This window comes from Cetorhinus maximus, chromosome 10 (assembly GCF_964194155.1).
Source record: "Cetorhinus maximus chromosome 10, sCetMax3.hap1.1, whole genome shotgun sequence".
Lineage (NCBI taxonomy): Eukaryota > Metazoa > Chordata > Chondrichthyes > Lamniformes > Cetorhinidae > Cetorhinus > Cetorhinus maximus.
In genome coordinates, this window is record NC_135888.1 from 79,451,490 (window position 1) to 79,466,024 (window position 14,535).

Below are 14,535 nucleotides of genomic sequence, written 5' to 3' on the forward strand. Positions count from 1 at the left end.
CAGATCAGCAAAAGGTCAGAATTGCAGGAGTGTACAGTTCTAGGAGGGTTGTAGGACTGGAGGTTACAGAGTTAGGGAGGGATGAGGCAAGGGATTTGAAAATAACATTGTGAATTTTAAAATTTGGTGGACTGAGAGCCAATGTCAATCAGCAAATGCAGGGGTGATGGGTGAACAGGATTTGGTGCGAGTTTAGTCCTGGTTTGCTCAGAGTCAAACACAACGCCAAAGTTTCAAACAGTTTGGTTCAGCCTTAAACAGTTGACAGGGAGAGGGATGGAGCTGGTGGATGGAACTAGGGCACTGAGTTTATGGCGAATATCAAAGACAATGGCTTAGGTCTTCCCAATATTTAATTGGAGGAAATGCAGGCATGTATTTAATAACATTTAACTACACAGAGGTCCGGATTCTAGTCAGAGGCAGAGTAATGGTGCTTGCTGCTGATCAGGAAGTAAGTCTCACTGACTTCTCTGGTGAGAATTTCAGCTCTCTCGCCATGCAGTGGTACTCCAACAGATCACAGTGTTCTTTACTGCGCATTAACATAATGGAGCTGGAATGATGTCAACAGGCTGTTCAAAAAGCTAAACATATTAAAGGATTTTCACAGACCCCCAAAAAAGGAAAATAAAATCACCTTTATTGTTTTTAAACATAACAGATTAAAGATTGGGGCATACACATGGGGCGATGGCAAAAGCTAAAATAGTCTGAAAAATTATTGAAAATTTTAGCTTAAAGTATCTACTAATTAATTATTTAATGGCATAAACAATTATAAGATAATCTTTCCAGGCTCAGTTCTGTTGCTCATCAAATGTTATTAATTACATCAGCAGCATACTATAGACAAAGCTAAGTGATCCCACAACTGACAGATCAGATCAAAGCTATGCAGTCCTGCCACAGTCAGTCATGAGTGGTGGTGATCAATTAAACAACTAACCAGAGGAGGCAGCTCCACAAATATCCCCATCCTTGATGATAGCACAGCCCAGCACTTCAGTGCAAAAGACAAGGCTAAAACAGTTGCAATCATCTTCAGCCATAAGTGACGAGTAGATGATCCATCTCAACCTCCTCCTGACGTCCCAGCATCACACTCCAATCTATATTACTCCACACTGACAGTTCGCTGTCAATAACCCCACCCACCCCTTGAAAAATTCAGCCCAAAGAGTTTAATTAAGAAATGCTAAGGCTGCAGAATAACAGCACTTGGTTATATGGTGTTTGAGGGGTACACTGACTGTTGGTTCCAGTAGTTCTTTCATCTATCAGATCAGTTTACACTCCAGCTTTTAAGAAATAAAAGTCAACATGTGTTGGAAAATTACTTTGCAAGTAATTATAACAAATACAGATGCATTTTAAGAAGGTCTTTAATTAAATCCCAGGGACACCAATCAGAAATTAGCACTCAGAAATTTCTGACTTAAGAGGGACTTTTTAAAAATCAAGGAAAAGGATATTTCATTATACACTGTAACTTCTCCAGTCTAGAATGCTTGAGTCCAAGTCATTTCTGAATTTCAAAATTTTCTGGATTACAGAATGACCTTAAAATGCTTAACGACAAGTGTGCACACCAGAAGGCATCACAGATATAAATATATTACCTAAAATATAAAACAGTGATAAAACATTATAGAACATTATAAAGCAGCAATAAAAAAATGTTTTACTAATCCAAATACCGTATCTTCCATGTTTCCACTCCTAAAATGATGCCATGAGTTACTTGGGTCTGCTCACCAAGAATTTCTGGAGAACTGGTGTTTCTGAACAATAGGTTTCTGAACTGGAAAGGTTACAGTGAACTTGTGGAATAAGTTGCCAGAGAAGGCCACTAAAGAGAATCGTGTGAACAGATCCAAGAAACAATTAAACAGATTTCTGGTGGACAGAGGAGTTAAGAGGTATGGTGAGAAAGCTGGTAGATGGGTCTTGAACCAACTCATTTTGTAGTCACACAATTTGATTTCCAGCTGGTATCAGAGAACAGTGTTCTAATGTTTTAAATCCACTGTGATCCATTGTCCTTTCACTTTCGTGAGACCCAATTTTCATCCTTACTGTTATCAGACACAGGATACTTCACATGTGACAGGGAGTTATATCATATACAGGAACTTTCATAGTTTGCAAGTATTATTTTTCATCTTCCACACAAATAAAGGAAATCAAATTCACTACTGAAACCACAATTTATGGTTAATTCTAAGGGACAACACAAGGTTCAGAGCCTTTTCAGAAAATGCTGCATAATATAAGGTACTATTTTACATGTGTTATGCAGTCATCACATACCAGAACAAGTTATCTACCACTGAAAGCTAAACTGCTAAATGTACTTACCCTCTTCATGGTTGTTCTCTCCTAATGGTATACCAACATAAACCATCACGTTAACCGCATCAGACACATCCAGATGGAGGTTTGTTGTTCCAACTTTTCGATCTTCTGCTGTTATCAATCCTAATGAAGAAAGACAGCGCACTTCATTTATTTTTAATTCAATTCTAGTGCCACATACAATTAACAAGATCCATTAGTCTAAAGACCAGATAGGCAGCAAATATTCTTTGAAAGGAGTAAAAAGTCATCCAAAAGGTCAATTTACTTAAAATTACTTTTCATAACCATGGTAACTATTTGTTAAAGTAATTTCTAAAAATATGGAAGCTGTAAGGGAAAGAAAACCTAACAAAGATGTTGGATAAGTAGAAAAATCTCTTACTGAATCCCAGGTCCATTCCTCTTATGCCAAACTGACAAAGTACCCCAGTTAGAACGTTCAGAGGAGACAAGTTGGTTGTGGAAGATAAAACAGACCAAGGGAGATAAAACGGATCAGAACTACAAAACAGATCTGTACTTATGGTAAACTCAAACAGCTCTCCATTAACTTTTAAGTAGTGGATTCAGGTAGATGTCTCCTTATTAAATTCAGGGCAATATTACCTAAAGAGCTTATTTTTAAAACATGTTTTCGCAGCTCTGCACCATAACCTAGACAGAAAAGATATAATGTTCATCAAAGTATATATTTCGTTTAAGTGGCTTCATTTCACTGATAAGAACATCAAGAGTGTAAATTGCTTTGGATGTCATGTCTTTATCTGTATCATCCCATGCTGGGTTTCCAATAACACTTGAAATCCTTCAATAAGCCTTACAGCCTCTAGTAAGTCTCACAGGAGAAGCACAACTGAGTTGTGGTTTACTTTGTCAAAAACAATGGGGGTACAAATTTTGGCATGTTGAAGTTTATTTTTAGCTTACCTATCCATCTTATCTAGACAATACTTTGTGTCTTATCATTTACACCTAAGTGAATCACTGCCTGCCATGATTCCCGGGAATAACAGAAATTTCTCTTCCAAGGTTTGAAAATTAATTAAAACATGCACAAAATATTATACTATATTCACAACACAATAACCATGAGTTAAATATTACACAATAATAGAATGCATTAACATTAGGTAATATACTGTGCAAGTATGTTCCGCCTGATCAATGTTTATGTAATCAAACGATTTGGCTAGGATCAGTTATTTTACATGATAGGAATAGAAACATTCTGTTGCTAACCTGAAATTCTAGGCTTGGGTCAGAATCTGTAGTCATCCAAAATGACGTACACACAAACATTTAAACGAAGTTTGTGGAAGGCCAGGAATTAAAATGTTGACATACCTGTGCTATCTAGAGGGAACCTATTAATACAATTTATAATACTCACCATAGGCATTGTACATCTTTGGTCCTAGATCAGGCCGCACAAAATAGTTTGGAAGCCTTGAAGCCAGGTTTAACCTTCCATCTCTCTTTGTGTATTCAGGTAGAGGGAGGTTGTTCATCAAATCATCAAACCTGCAAAACAAGAAATGAGGATAAATTTTTGCATCTATATTAAAAGAGCCTGAAGATGTCAGCATGAGCACAAATTTTATTACCTGGTTGGCATCATGTCCCTAAAGTCTTCACCTGGAGGCCAGTCTTTGAGCTTCAAAACCATTGGTTGCCCTCCTTCAGACTTCAAGCGTTCTGTGGCACAAAAGCATAATTCAAATTGGACTCCAGGAATTTTGAATAAGTGATCATGGCTCCAAAAAACTTTTATCTGTTTATATGTACGAAACAGTTTGACTATCAGGAACAGGTATGATCTTCCTTACTCATGAGGACAGCTCAGTTTCAATATACAAGTTATTATGCCATTATCCATTGTAGGACAGGAAAACTATTGGGGCACGGTCCCATTACGGAATTGATATCATACACATAGAATGTGTTAATATTCTAAGAGGAGACAAGTCAATGAAATTGCAAATTGTATTTTCTTGACAGAGCAGGTATAAGGCTATATTCAGCTTTAGTACGACTAATGGGAAACAAACCAGCAGGTTAGCATGTGGGGGGGCGGATTCAACCATGGGAAATTATGAAGAAACTGAGAAGAAAGGAGAGCCCAGGAGAGGCTATTAAAATCTCCAGAACACAAAATAGGACAGAGTGTTTGGAAAGGGCTAGGAATCTAACTTCAAGCACATCAGATAAAGGGACGACAATGAGAAAGGGGACGGGAAATACAGGACTGAAGGTGTTGTATCTGAATGCACGCAGTATGTTAAATAAGGTAAATGAGCTTGTGGCGCAGATTGAAATTGGCAGGTATGATGTGGTGGGCATCACGGAGACATGGCTGCAAGGGGATCAGGACTGGGAGCTAAATATACAAGGATATACATCCTATCGAAAAGATAGGCAGGTTGGCAGAGGGGGTGGGGTTGCTTTGTTAGTAAGAAATGAAATTAAATTGATAGCAAGAAACGACGTAGGGTCAGATGATGTAGATTTTGTGTGGGTAGAGTTGAGGAACCGCAAAGGTAAAAAAACCATAATGGGAGTTATGTACAGGTCTCCAAACAGTAGTCAGGATGTGGGGCACAAGATACACCAGGAGATGGAAAAGGCGTGTAAGAAAGGGAAGGTTACAGTGATCATGGGGGATTTCAATATGCAGGTAGACTAGGAAAATCAGGTTGGTAGTGGATCCCAAGAAAAGGAATTTGTGGAATGTCTACGAGATGGCTTTTTGGAGCAGCTTGTGGTGGAGCCCACTAGGGAACAGGCAATTCTAGATTTAGTGATGTGTAATGAGGCAGATTTGATAAGGGAGCTTAAGGTGAAGGAACCCTTAGGAGGAAGTGACCATATAATATGATAGAATTTACCCTGCAATTTGAGAGGAAAAAGCTGCAATCAGATGTAACAGTATTACAGTTGAATAAAGGCAACTACAGAGGCATGAGGGAGGAGCTGGCCAGAATTGACTGGGAGATGAGCCTAGCAGGAAAGACAGTGGAACAGCAATGGCAGGAGTTTCTGGGAGTAATTTGGGAGACACAGCAAAAATTCATCCCTAGGAAGAAGAAGCATACTAAAGGGAGGACGAGGCAACCATGGCTGACAAGAGAAGTCAGGGATAGCATAAAAGCTAAAGAGAAAGCATACAATGCGGCGAAGAGCAGTAGGAAACCAGGGGATTGGGAAACCTACAAAGACCAACAGAGGACAACTAAAAAAGAAATAAGGAGGGAGAAGATTAAATATGAGGGTAAACTAGCCAGTAATATAAAAGAAGATTGCAAGAGTTTTTTTTAGATATATAAAGGGTAAGAGAGAGGCAAAAGTGGACATTGGGCCGCTGGAAAATGACGCTGGAGTAGTAGTAGTGGGGAACAAAGAAATGGTGGAGGAACTGAATAGGTACTTTGCGTCAGTCTTCACGGTGGAAGACACGAGTAACATCCCCAAAGTTCAAGAGAGTTGGGGGGCAGAGGTGAGTATGGTGGCCATTACCAAGGAGAAGGTGCTAGGAAAACTGAAAGGTCTGAAGGTGGATAAATCACCTAGACCAGATGGATTACACCCCAGAGTTCTGAAGGAGATAGCTGAAGAGATAGTGGAGGCACTAGTGGTGATCTTTCGGGAATCACTGGAGTCAGGGAGGGTCCCAGAGGACTGGAAAATCGCTAATGTAACCCCCCTGTTTAAGAAGGGATTGAGGCAAAAGACGGGAAATTACAGGCCGAATAGCCTGACCTCGGTTGCTGGTAAGATTTTAGAGTCCATTATTAAGGATGAGATTTCGGAATACTTGGAAGTGCATGGTAAAATAGGGCAAAGTCAGCATGGTTTTATCAAGAGGAGTTCATGCCTGACAAATCTGCTAGAATTCTTTGAGGAGGTAACAAGTAGGTTAGACAAAGGAGAGCCAATGGATGTTATCTACTTGAACTTCCAGAAGACCTTTGACAAGGTGCCACACAGGAGACTGCTTAGAAAAATAAGAGCCTATGGTGTTAGAGGCAAGGTACTAGCATGGATAGAAGATTGGCTGTCTGGCAGAGAGTGGGGATAAGGGGGTCCTTCTCAGGATGGCGGCCGGTGACTAGTGGAGTTCCGCAGGGGTCAGTGTTGGGACCACAACTTTTCACTTTATACATTAATGATCTAGATGAAGGAACTGAGGGCATCCTGGCTAAGTTTGCATATGATACAAAGATAGGTGGAGGGACAGGTAGTATTGAGGAGGCAGGGAGGCTGCAGAAGGATTTGGATAGGTTAGGGGAATGGGCAAAGAAGTGGCAGATGGAATACAACGTGAGGAAGTGTGAGGTCATGCACTTTGGTAGGAAGAATAGAGACATAGACTATTTTCTAAATGGGGAGAGAATTCAGAAATCTGGAGTGAAAAGGGACTTGGGAGCCCTAGTTCAGGATTCTCTTAAGGTTAACTTGCAGGTTGAGTCGGTAGTTAGGAAGGCAAATGCAATGTTGGCATTTATTTCGAGAGGACTAGAATATAAAAGCAGGGATGTGCTGCTGAGGCTTTATAAGGCTCTGGTCAGACCACATTTAGAATATTGTGAGCAATTTTGGACCCCGTATCTCAGGAAGGATGTTCTGACCCTGGAGAGGGTCCAGAGGAGGTTCACGAGAACGATCTCAGGAATGAAGGGTTTAACATATGAGGAACGTTTGAGAACTCTGGGTCTATACTCGATGGAGTTTAGACGGATGAGGGGGGGATCTGATTGAAACTTACAGAATACTGAAAGGCCTGGATAGAGTGGACGTGGGGAAGATATTTCCATTAGTAGGAGAGACTTGGACCCGAGGGCACAGCCTCAGAGTAAAGGGAAGACCTTTTAGAACAGAGATGAGGAGAAACTTCTTTAGCCAGAGAATGGTGAATCTATGGAATTCATTGCCACAGAAGGCTGTGGAGGCCAGGTCATTGAGTGTATTTAAGACCGAGATAGATAGTTTCTTGATTGGTAAGGGGATCAAAGGTTACGGGGAGAAGGCGGGAGAATGGGGTTGAGAAACTTATCAGCCATGATTGAATGGCAGACCAGACTTGATGGGCTGAATGGCCTAATTTCTGCTCCTATGTCTTATTATGGTCTAATATCAATGCATATTTCTAATTTAAAGATTGAGAGTAGTCAAATTCATGAGAACATACAGCATCCTGACAAGGAGCCACCAGCTTTAGTGACCGTTGAATAAGCTATTGCACAAAACATTTATACAATTAGAGCCACCCCTAAGTCCGTTTTCATGACCTAGAGTTAGAGGAAGCATTGCTACAAGTGCAAAATATATTCCTAGTACAATATGGTCACAGATTGAATTTAGTATCTTGGTCCTGCTGGATATGGCATTGTAAAATTAAAGCATTATCTAACAACTGACTTGAGGTTTCCAAATGACAGCGAAGCTTTTATAATGTGTTCTGACATTTAAAACATATAATTATGAAGTGTGCATGTTTTACAAACTATTTGGTAACATACTTGTCAGATATCTTTCTTTTAATGGAGGCTGAGCTGAAAAGTACAGATGATGATCATGGACTGGGATTTATTTTCTTTCATAGTGTCTATTATTAAAGTTGCTTCAGCTATTGCTGTGCCTTTCTGCAAGTGATTCAGAAGTCTCTGGCAAATATGAATATAGTGCCATGCCTGGGGCAAGACTCTTTAGGCCTTCATGCTCAGAGTTACATATGTATAGAAGCTATTCTACCATGTGACAAGATGCGTCCAACAAGCAACACAGGAATTTCCCATTGATTCTAAAACTGACAGTTGAATAAGCTATTGCACAAAACATTTATATAATTAGAGCCACCCCTAAGCCCCTTTTCATGACCTAGAGTTAGGGGAAGCATTGCTACAAGTGCAAAATATAACATTAATATAAATAATATAACACAAATATAATATTAAATCACTAAAGCTGATTCTGCTTACACTCGAGGTGCAGCAACAGCAGGAGGAGGAAATCAGTTTCCATCAGAGTTCAGTGCAGCATCTTAACACCAACCTCGGAATGATACCCGTCATTTGAGTTTAGCTCCTGAGGCATTGAGCTCATACTATTGGACAGCTGGTTGAATTATCACTCCTCAATTTACATTGAGCAATAGGCTCTCACGTGTGCCTTTTAAAACATTCTAGAAGAGTTTTCCAGAAGTTGATGTTGAAATCCAAATTTCAAACATTTATCCCATGTCTGAGTGATTTTTCATTAAACCTAAATGACAATATGGTGATCAGTAGAATCACTGGTTTACCATGCCCACACAAAATCAAATTAGTTAATTATAAATCCTGGGATTTTTACTTCCACTTTGGAGATTGCATTTATTGATTCAATGCATCTTCCATGAAAACAGAATCCAGGTGGTCTTGCTTGTCCGCTATGTACAACATTGTTTTCTACTTTTGGTTTCATACAGGGACTTGAAATTACAATATTTAACATACTTTGGAAAACAATCAATGTACTTACTTGCAATGACTTCAAAACCATCCCAAAAGTCCCGAACTTTCACATCAGAGATGATCGCACAATTCCTACAGTTGACCAGATCAACCTCTTGGTCCCCAAACTCCCGGCTGAAAGCTTCAGGTTTCCAGAGGGCTGAATTCAGCTTCTTATGGACACCAGACACCAACACCGGCTGAGAAGAGCAAAACACTAACCCTGAGAAAAAGCTCTGCTGGGAATTCAAAGCACTCTTTCTTAAACCAATGAGTGTGTCATGTACCTGAATTAGATAATGACTTATTAACATGGTCAGCAGTTTAAAAAAAATCAAACGAGTAAATGGAGGCTGCACAAGGATTGAACAGCCACTCATGCAAGAACAGCAAATTCCAAAACCTTTTACTACTTGTATGAACCAACACAGATTTTTTTAAAAAGGCAACTTTGAGAGGCTACATTCACAGATGACTGAGGTGAAATAATCAGGTGTGCATGGTTTTTTTTTTAAAAAAGGCATAGAGTGACTACTCACACACAGAATAGGAGATTATGAGAAAGAAAATTATCTCATTTTCTTTCTCATGCATTTAATCATGCACACAATGGGCATAAAAATGGAGTGCCATATTAGTGCAAAATGGGACAATGGGGCTAAAACCCAAGGCCAGGTTGAAACATTTGCCATACTGAGTTTTCACATTAAAACAATAATTTTCACTAAAACCACAAGAATTGATCCACACAGCTCCTTTACAGATTGAAATCGGAAATGCTTAAACTGCAAATTTTGAAATTGCCGGACAGCAATTAGTAGCATGAATAAGTGAGAAGATCGACAAAATGCTAAACTTGAAATTTCATGATCTTCTGGCAACATGTTCATGGAAGAACAATCGAGTCATGCTTCAGACAAAATTATAAAATACAAGGAGGACAAAGTGACTAATAAGGCCTTAAAATGACAGATCACTGAATTTTAACGGTACAGGAGGCAACCATTCGGCCCATTGTGTCTGCACCAGCTCTCCAAATGAGCATTATGGCCTAGTGCCATTGTCCCATCTATTCCCCATACTCCTGCACATTGTTTCTATTCAAATAATCATCTAATACCCCCCTGAATGCCTCAATTGAACCTGCCTCCACCATACTTCCAGGCAGTGCATTCCAGACCCAAACCACTCATTGTGTTGTCATGAAGCTATTAATGTATATAATATTATTGGAAATTAAGTTTCTTTTAAAATAGATGTTTAGTCTCTGGCTGTGTCATAATTGGATTAAAGCCAGCTAGTCTGGGTGCTTTGATGTGTACTAGTTTTGACATGTAAGAGAGAAAGAGTGTATTTGCATTTTTTGAATAGAGCATTCAAGAAGTGGTGTGAAAACTGACACCTATCTAGCAGATACCAAGAAATATGTTTATATTACTAATAAAATTGGTCATATGAAAGGGGTTTTATTGTTAGAAGAGGCTGGTGATACAATGAGAATTTACATTCAATGGGCGGCGGTAGGTATAGCTTCAGCAGTTTTGTGTGTGCAGGGCAGAGGCAATGTGAGATCAAAAGGCAACTGTAAGCCTCCAGCTGTCTTCACAGGAGCCAAAGTGAAAAGAACCTAGTTTTGAATTTGTAAGGTGAAAATGCTTTGCCTGGTGTCTGGTTAAGTCTATCGGTTGCTGTTGCCTTAATGGAGATTAGTTTGGGAATTTGTTAAAAGTTATGGTAGTAGTAATTTGAAGCCCTGTGTATATATATTTTAACCTGTGTATATTAATAAAATATTTCATTTAGTTTAATGTAAAACTTCGAGAACTGGTGGTCTGATTCCTGAATTTAGAGTCGCATCTCAAACGTAACACTTAAAAATATATGTTATGACAGTTGTTTAAAGTTTCCCTCTGGTATTTTTAAGTAACTCAGCCTTACCAACTGCATTGGTCATAACGGTGTGAAAAAGTTTTTTCTCACGTCACATTTGCTTCTTTGGTCGTTGGAGGAGAATAATTGGAAGAATCCACTGGATGCTTTCAAATAATTCTTTTTTATGGTGCATTCACAAAAAATTTGTGCGATATTGGACAGGTTCCTACCTACACCCCACCTAAAGTGACTCTTGTTTTCCCATTTCTACCATTAACTAGCCAACTGGAAACTTATTCAAGGACTTGCATGCGCACATCGATAATGTGGGATCATGCTCTAGTATAGCTACCTGTCCCTGCTTCCAGCATTCCCTGAAGATTTTCCAGTTATTTTTGTTGCTGGGGTCTTGGAGGCAGAGCAGACGACCATCACAGAGCCAGCAGTGTTGCGTGTTTGGGTCCAGAACACTCATTTCCATTACACCTTGCTTCTTGGTCTCCTTCAATGCTTCTGTGGGATTCCCACTTCGCTTTGACGTGTCTGTAGACATTTTATTCTCTACTACTGATGCAATTATGTGATCCAAAAAGTTTGGTAGGCCTCCCTTCCCCTTATCAGTCTGTGTTTAAAAATCACACAAAAAACCAGGGTTAACAACTAACAGCCAGTAACAAAGGAGTTATTTCAAATAATATAGTTGCTTTCTTTAAGCAAGGTAGGTAGAATTAACATTTTGGGTCATTAACATAGCATATATAAGATGAATGAAAAGGTCGTTGAAACCCCCATAGCATTTAGATAATTTTATTTCCCTTCAGATTTTACACCAATTCCATACTTGGGTGTTCTATGCCATATGGGCTGCGGTACTTCAAGGCAGCTCAGCACCACCTTCTCAAGGGCAATTAAGGATGGGCAATAAATGCTGCCCTAGCCAGCAACACCCACATTCCATGAACGAATGAAAAAAAAACCCTCATCTCTTTTAAAAAATCTGCTCATTCTTTCCAGAAATGCTTCTACTGATTTTGCACTTATTGAATGTGCAATTAGTTTTAATTTCTTAGCTTGTATTTGTATGTTCCCTGTTCAGCAAAAAAAATTCTTCACTGTTCACACCACTGATTAGTTTCCCTATATAATGGCTACATCATGTTGCCTTAGTACTTAATGTCCAAATGAAACAGGTTTACCAGATTTAGACTCAGCAGCATTCCTATAGCCTCTGAACTTTTACCAATCCCTGTACTTATTCTTAATAAAAACATGGTGCCCAAAACTGGGGATGATATTCTCAGCTTTATTGTTTTTTGTGTTAGAACTGCCCTAGACTTGTGTTGTATAAATCTACTTGTATATCAACATTCTTTTTACTTCAATCTGTTGAATCAGGACCTTTCTCAATTGTACAGAGATGAAGAAGATGCTTAATAGTCATGATTTCCTTCTCTAACAGGAAATTCTAAAAATGCCAGTGAGAAGCCAGAGTGAGCTCCCTGCAGGCTTTGATATCACCACAATATCAAGGTGAAAAACTGATTTTTTTTTTAATATTCAGAATTTCAAACATTACAATTCTCTTAGCCATACTTACCGCTGAAACAGATGTGAAGACTGAAGGAAACGGAAGGCTAGTCTCAACAGCTCCTCGCTGTAATTTCCCTGGGGCAGAATTTAACAGATCCCTAAGGCTTGAGCCTTCTGTCTTGGTAGTCGAAGGGCCTCCAGACAAAAGGCTGCTGAACGGCTCTAAAATGGAGGGAGGCTTGGACAAAGCGTTGAATGAGTCCAGTGCTAAGGGAGGCCTGGAATCTTGGCTTTGATTCAACACAGATCGCAAAGAACTGCTGCTTTCTGGGAAGGAGGGAAAGATAAAATGTTGAACTAATAAAATATAAATTGACATGTATTAGAGAAGGCAATAACCACATCCTTTGTCTGTTATTAATGATAGCTAACTTTGTAAGTACTACAAATGACAGCTTCCATAAAGTCCTCAATCACAGCCATTAACGGGGACGTAAAAGTCTGGATTATCTCGTTGTGCACTTTAGATATGAACCTTAACAAATCTGCTCCAAGGATGCATCAGGTCTGAAAGGGAGGTATTATCATTGTCCCATCAAGCTGCTGTAAGGTGCTATATACCGTGATCAACCACTCCAAACAATCGCCCAAATCTCTGTAAACCATGTTTATACTGCTAAATCTGGCTCCAGTTTCCTGCCAGCAGATTCAGATACCCAGTTTTTTCTGTAGGTCCACAAGTTTGCTACTGGAATAAGGAGCCATATTTGGCAATGCAAAAACTGGGGCTCATTTGTGGATGCCAGTCTCCCCTGGGAAATCACTGAGGGGATGGTCCCTTGAAATTGTTTTCAACATTAGTAAAATCATGCACATTATATTAAGTTGTTTCCTCTGGGAGGATGCATCTGTTCTTTCTCCCAGAGGGGACAGAACATAATCATATCCAGTATTTATTTACAGCAGGAGCCCTGTTGTACAGCATTTTAAAGCCCAAATTTGGCAACAAGCACATGCAAATTCTGCAGCAACAAAATGCAAATTTTGTCCTCTGCAACTAGGATTCCCACACCATTGGAAATAATTTCCCTGCATCTAATCTACCAAACCCTTTTGCCATTTTAAACACTTTGATTAGGTAACTCATTAAATCTTCTATACTCAAAAGATAGAGGAAGCTAACCACATAAACTTGGCTTGCATCCCTTAAGAATTGCTTAGTCCATTGAGGTGGCACTGCTTGGTACCATGTAAATGCCGTCAGGTTCACAAGTTGCTGCGATACACTACTAAGGGTGTCTTACACTTAATTATGCTGCAACTGTATCAAGTTTATAAATTAGAGGGCAGCACAAGTTCAGGCATGGTATCAAGTGATGCCACCTCAATGGGCTAAACCATTTTTACAAAGGTAGAGGAAGCTGACCTCATAAACTTGACTTGTATCCATTGAGTGTAGAGATTTTATGATTTATCTAATCAAAGCACTTAAAATGACAAAAAACGATTTGGTAGTGTAGACACAGGGAAACTATTTCCATTGGTGTGGCAATCCAGGGTGCAAAATTGTAAGGTTTGCTAGGACATTCAAGGGTGATAACAGGTGGCAATTTTTTCAAAGTGGAAATCTGGAACTCCCCATCCCAGGGTAGACGTCAGGTGAACTGATATTTTTAAGACTCAATACATGTTTTATTTAGTATAAAGGCGATTATAGTTATTGAGATAATGATATGGAGCTGAGGCAGGTAACAGAGCTGAGGTGCAGAGTAGCCATGATTTTATCGAATGGTGGAACAAGATTGACCAGCCTATTCCTGTTTCTATGCTCCTCTTTGAGCCTAACAAAGGACATGGGCTCATCACCATTGGGTCCAAGATCTCAAGTTGGGGTGACAGTTAACCACCATCAATAGTATTGATTTTTACAGAGCCTACTTGACTTAGTGGACCATCTTGTCTTTCTGATGCTAGTTTCAATGTATACTGGATGACAACCCCCTTCAGTGACTGTTGGTAATGATGAAAGCATACCCACAAGCAGCACTTGTTTGAGATTATCTGCTACATCTAGTCAATGGACAATTTCTTCAAAAATATTTTCAAGCAACAGCTTCACAAAGCAACAAATGAAACCTGAAATAGTTTTACAGCAGGAAAAATAGTCTGATAAGGCAAAAAAACAACTGACATCTCAGTCTCAGGAAAATAAAACCATAAATTGGGAAAAATAACAAAGATGCATTTAAGGGGAAGGCACATGAGGAAGGCATAACACAATCAA

General features: G+C 39.4%; 1 protein-coding gene across 1 annotated transcript in view; it reads right to left on the reverse strand.

Moving 5' to 3' along the window:
- The window catches only part of kdm3b (lysine (K)-specific demethylase 3B), a 137,815-nt gene that overhangs the window by 14,775 nt on the left and 108,505 nt on the right, over positions 1-14,535 (reverse strand). The window contains exons 17-22 of the mRNA XM_078550661.1: positions 12,319-12,578; positions 11,074-11,343; positions 8,878-9,049; positions 3,966-4,056; positions 3,752-3,882; positions 2,362-2,481 (exon numbers count right to left, since the gene is read on the reverse strand). Coding sequence (XP_078406787.1) covers positions 2,362-2,481; positions 3,752-3,882; positions 3,966-4,056; positions 8,878-9,049; positions 11,074-11,343; positions 12,319-12,578 — 1,044 coding nt within the window. The remainder of the gene's footprint in view (positions 1-2,361; positions 2,482-3,751; positions 3,883-3,965; positions 4,057-8,877; positions 9,050-11,073; positions 11,344-12,318; positions 12,579-14,535) is intronic.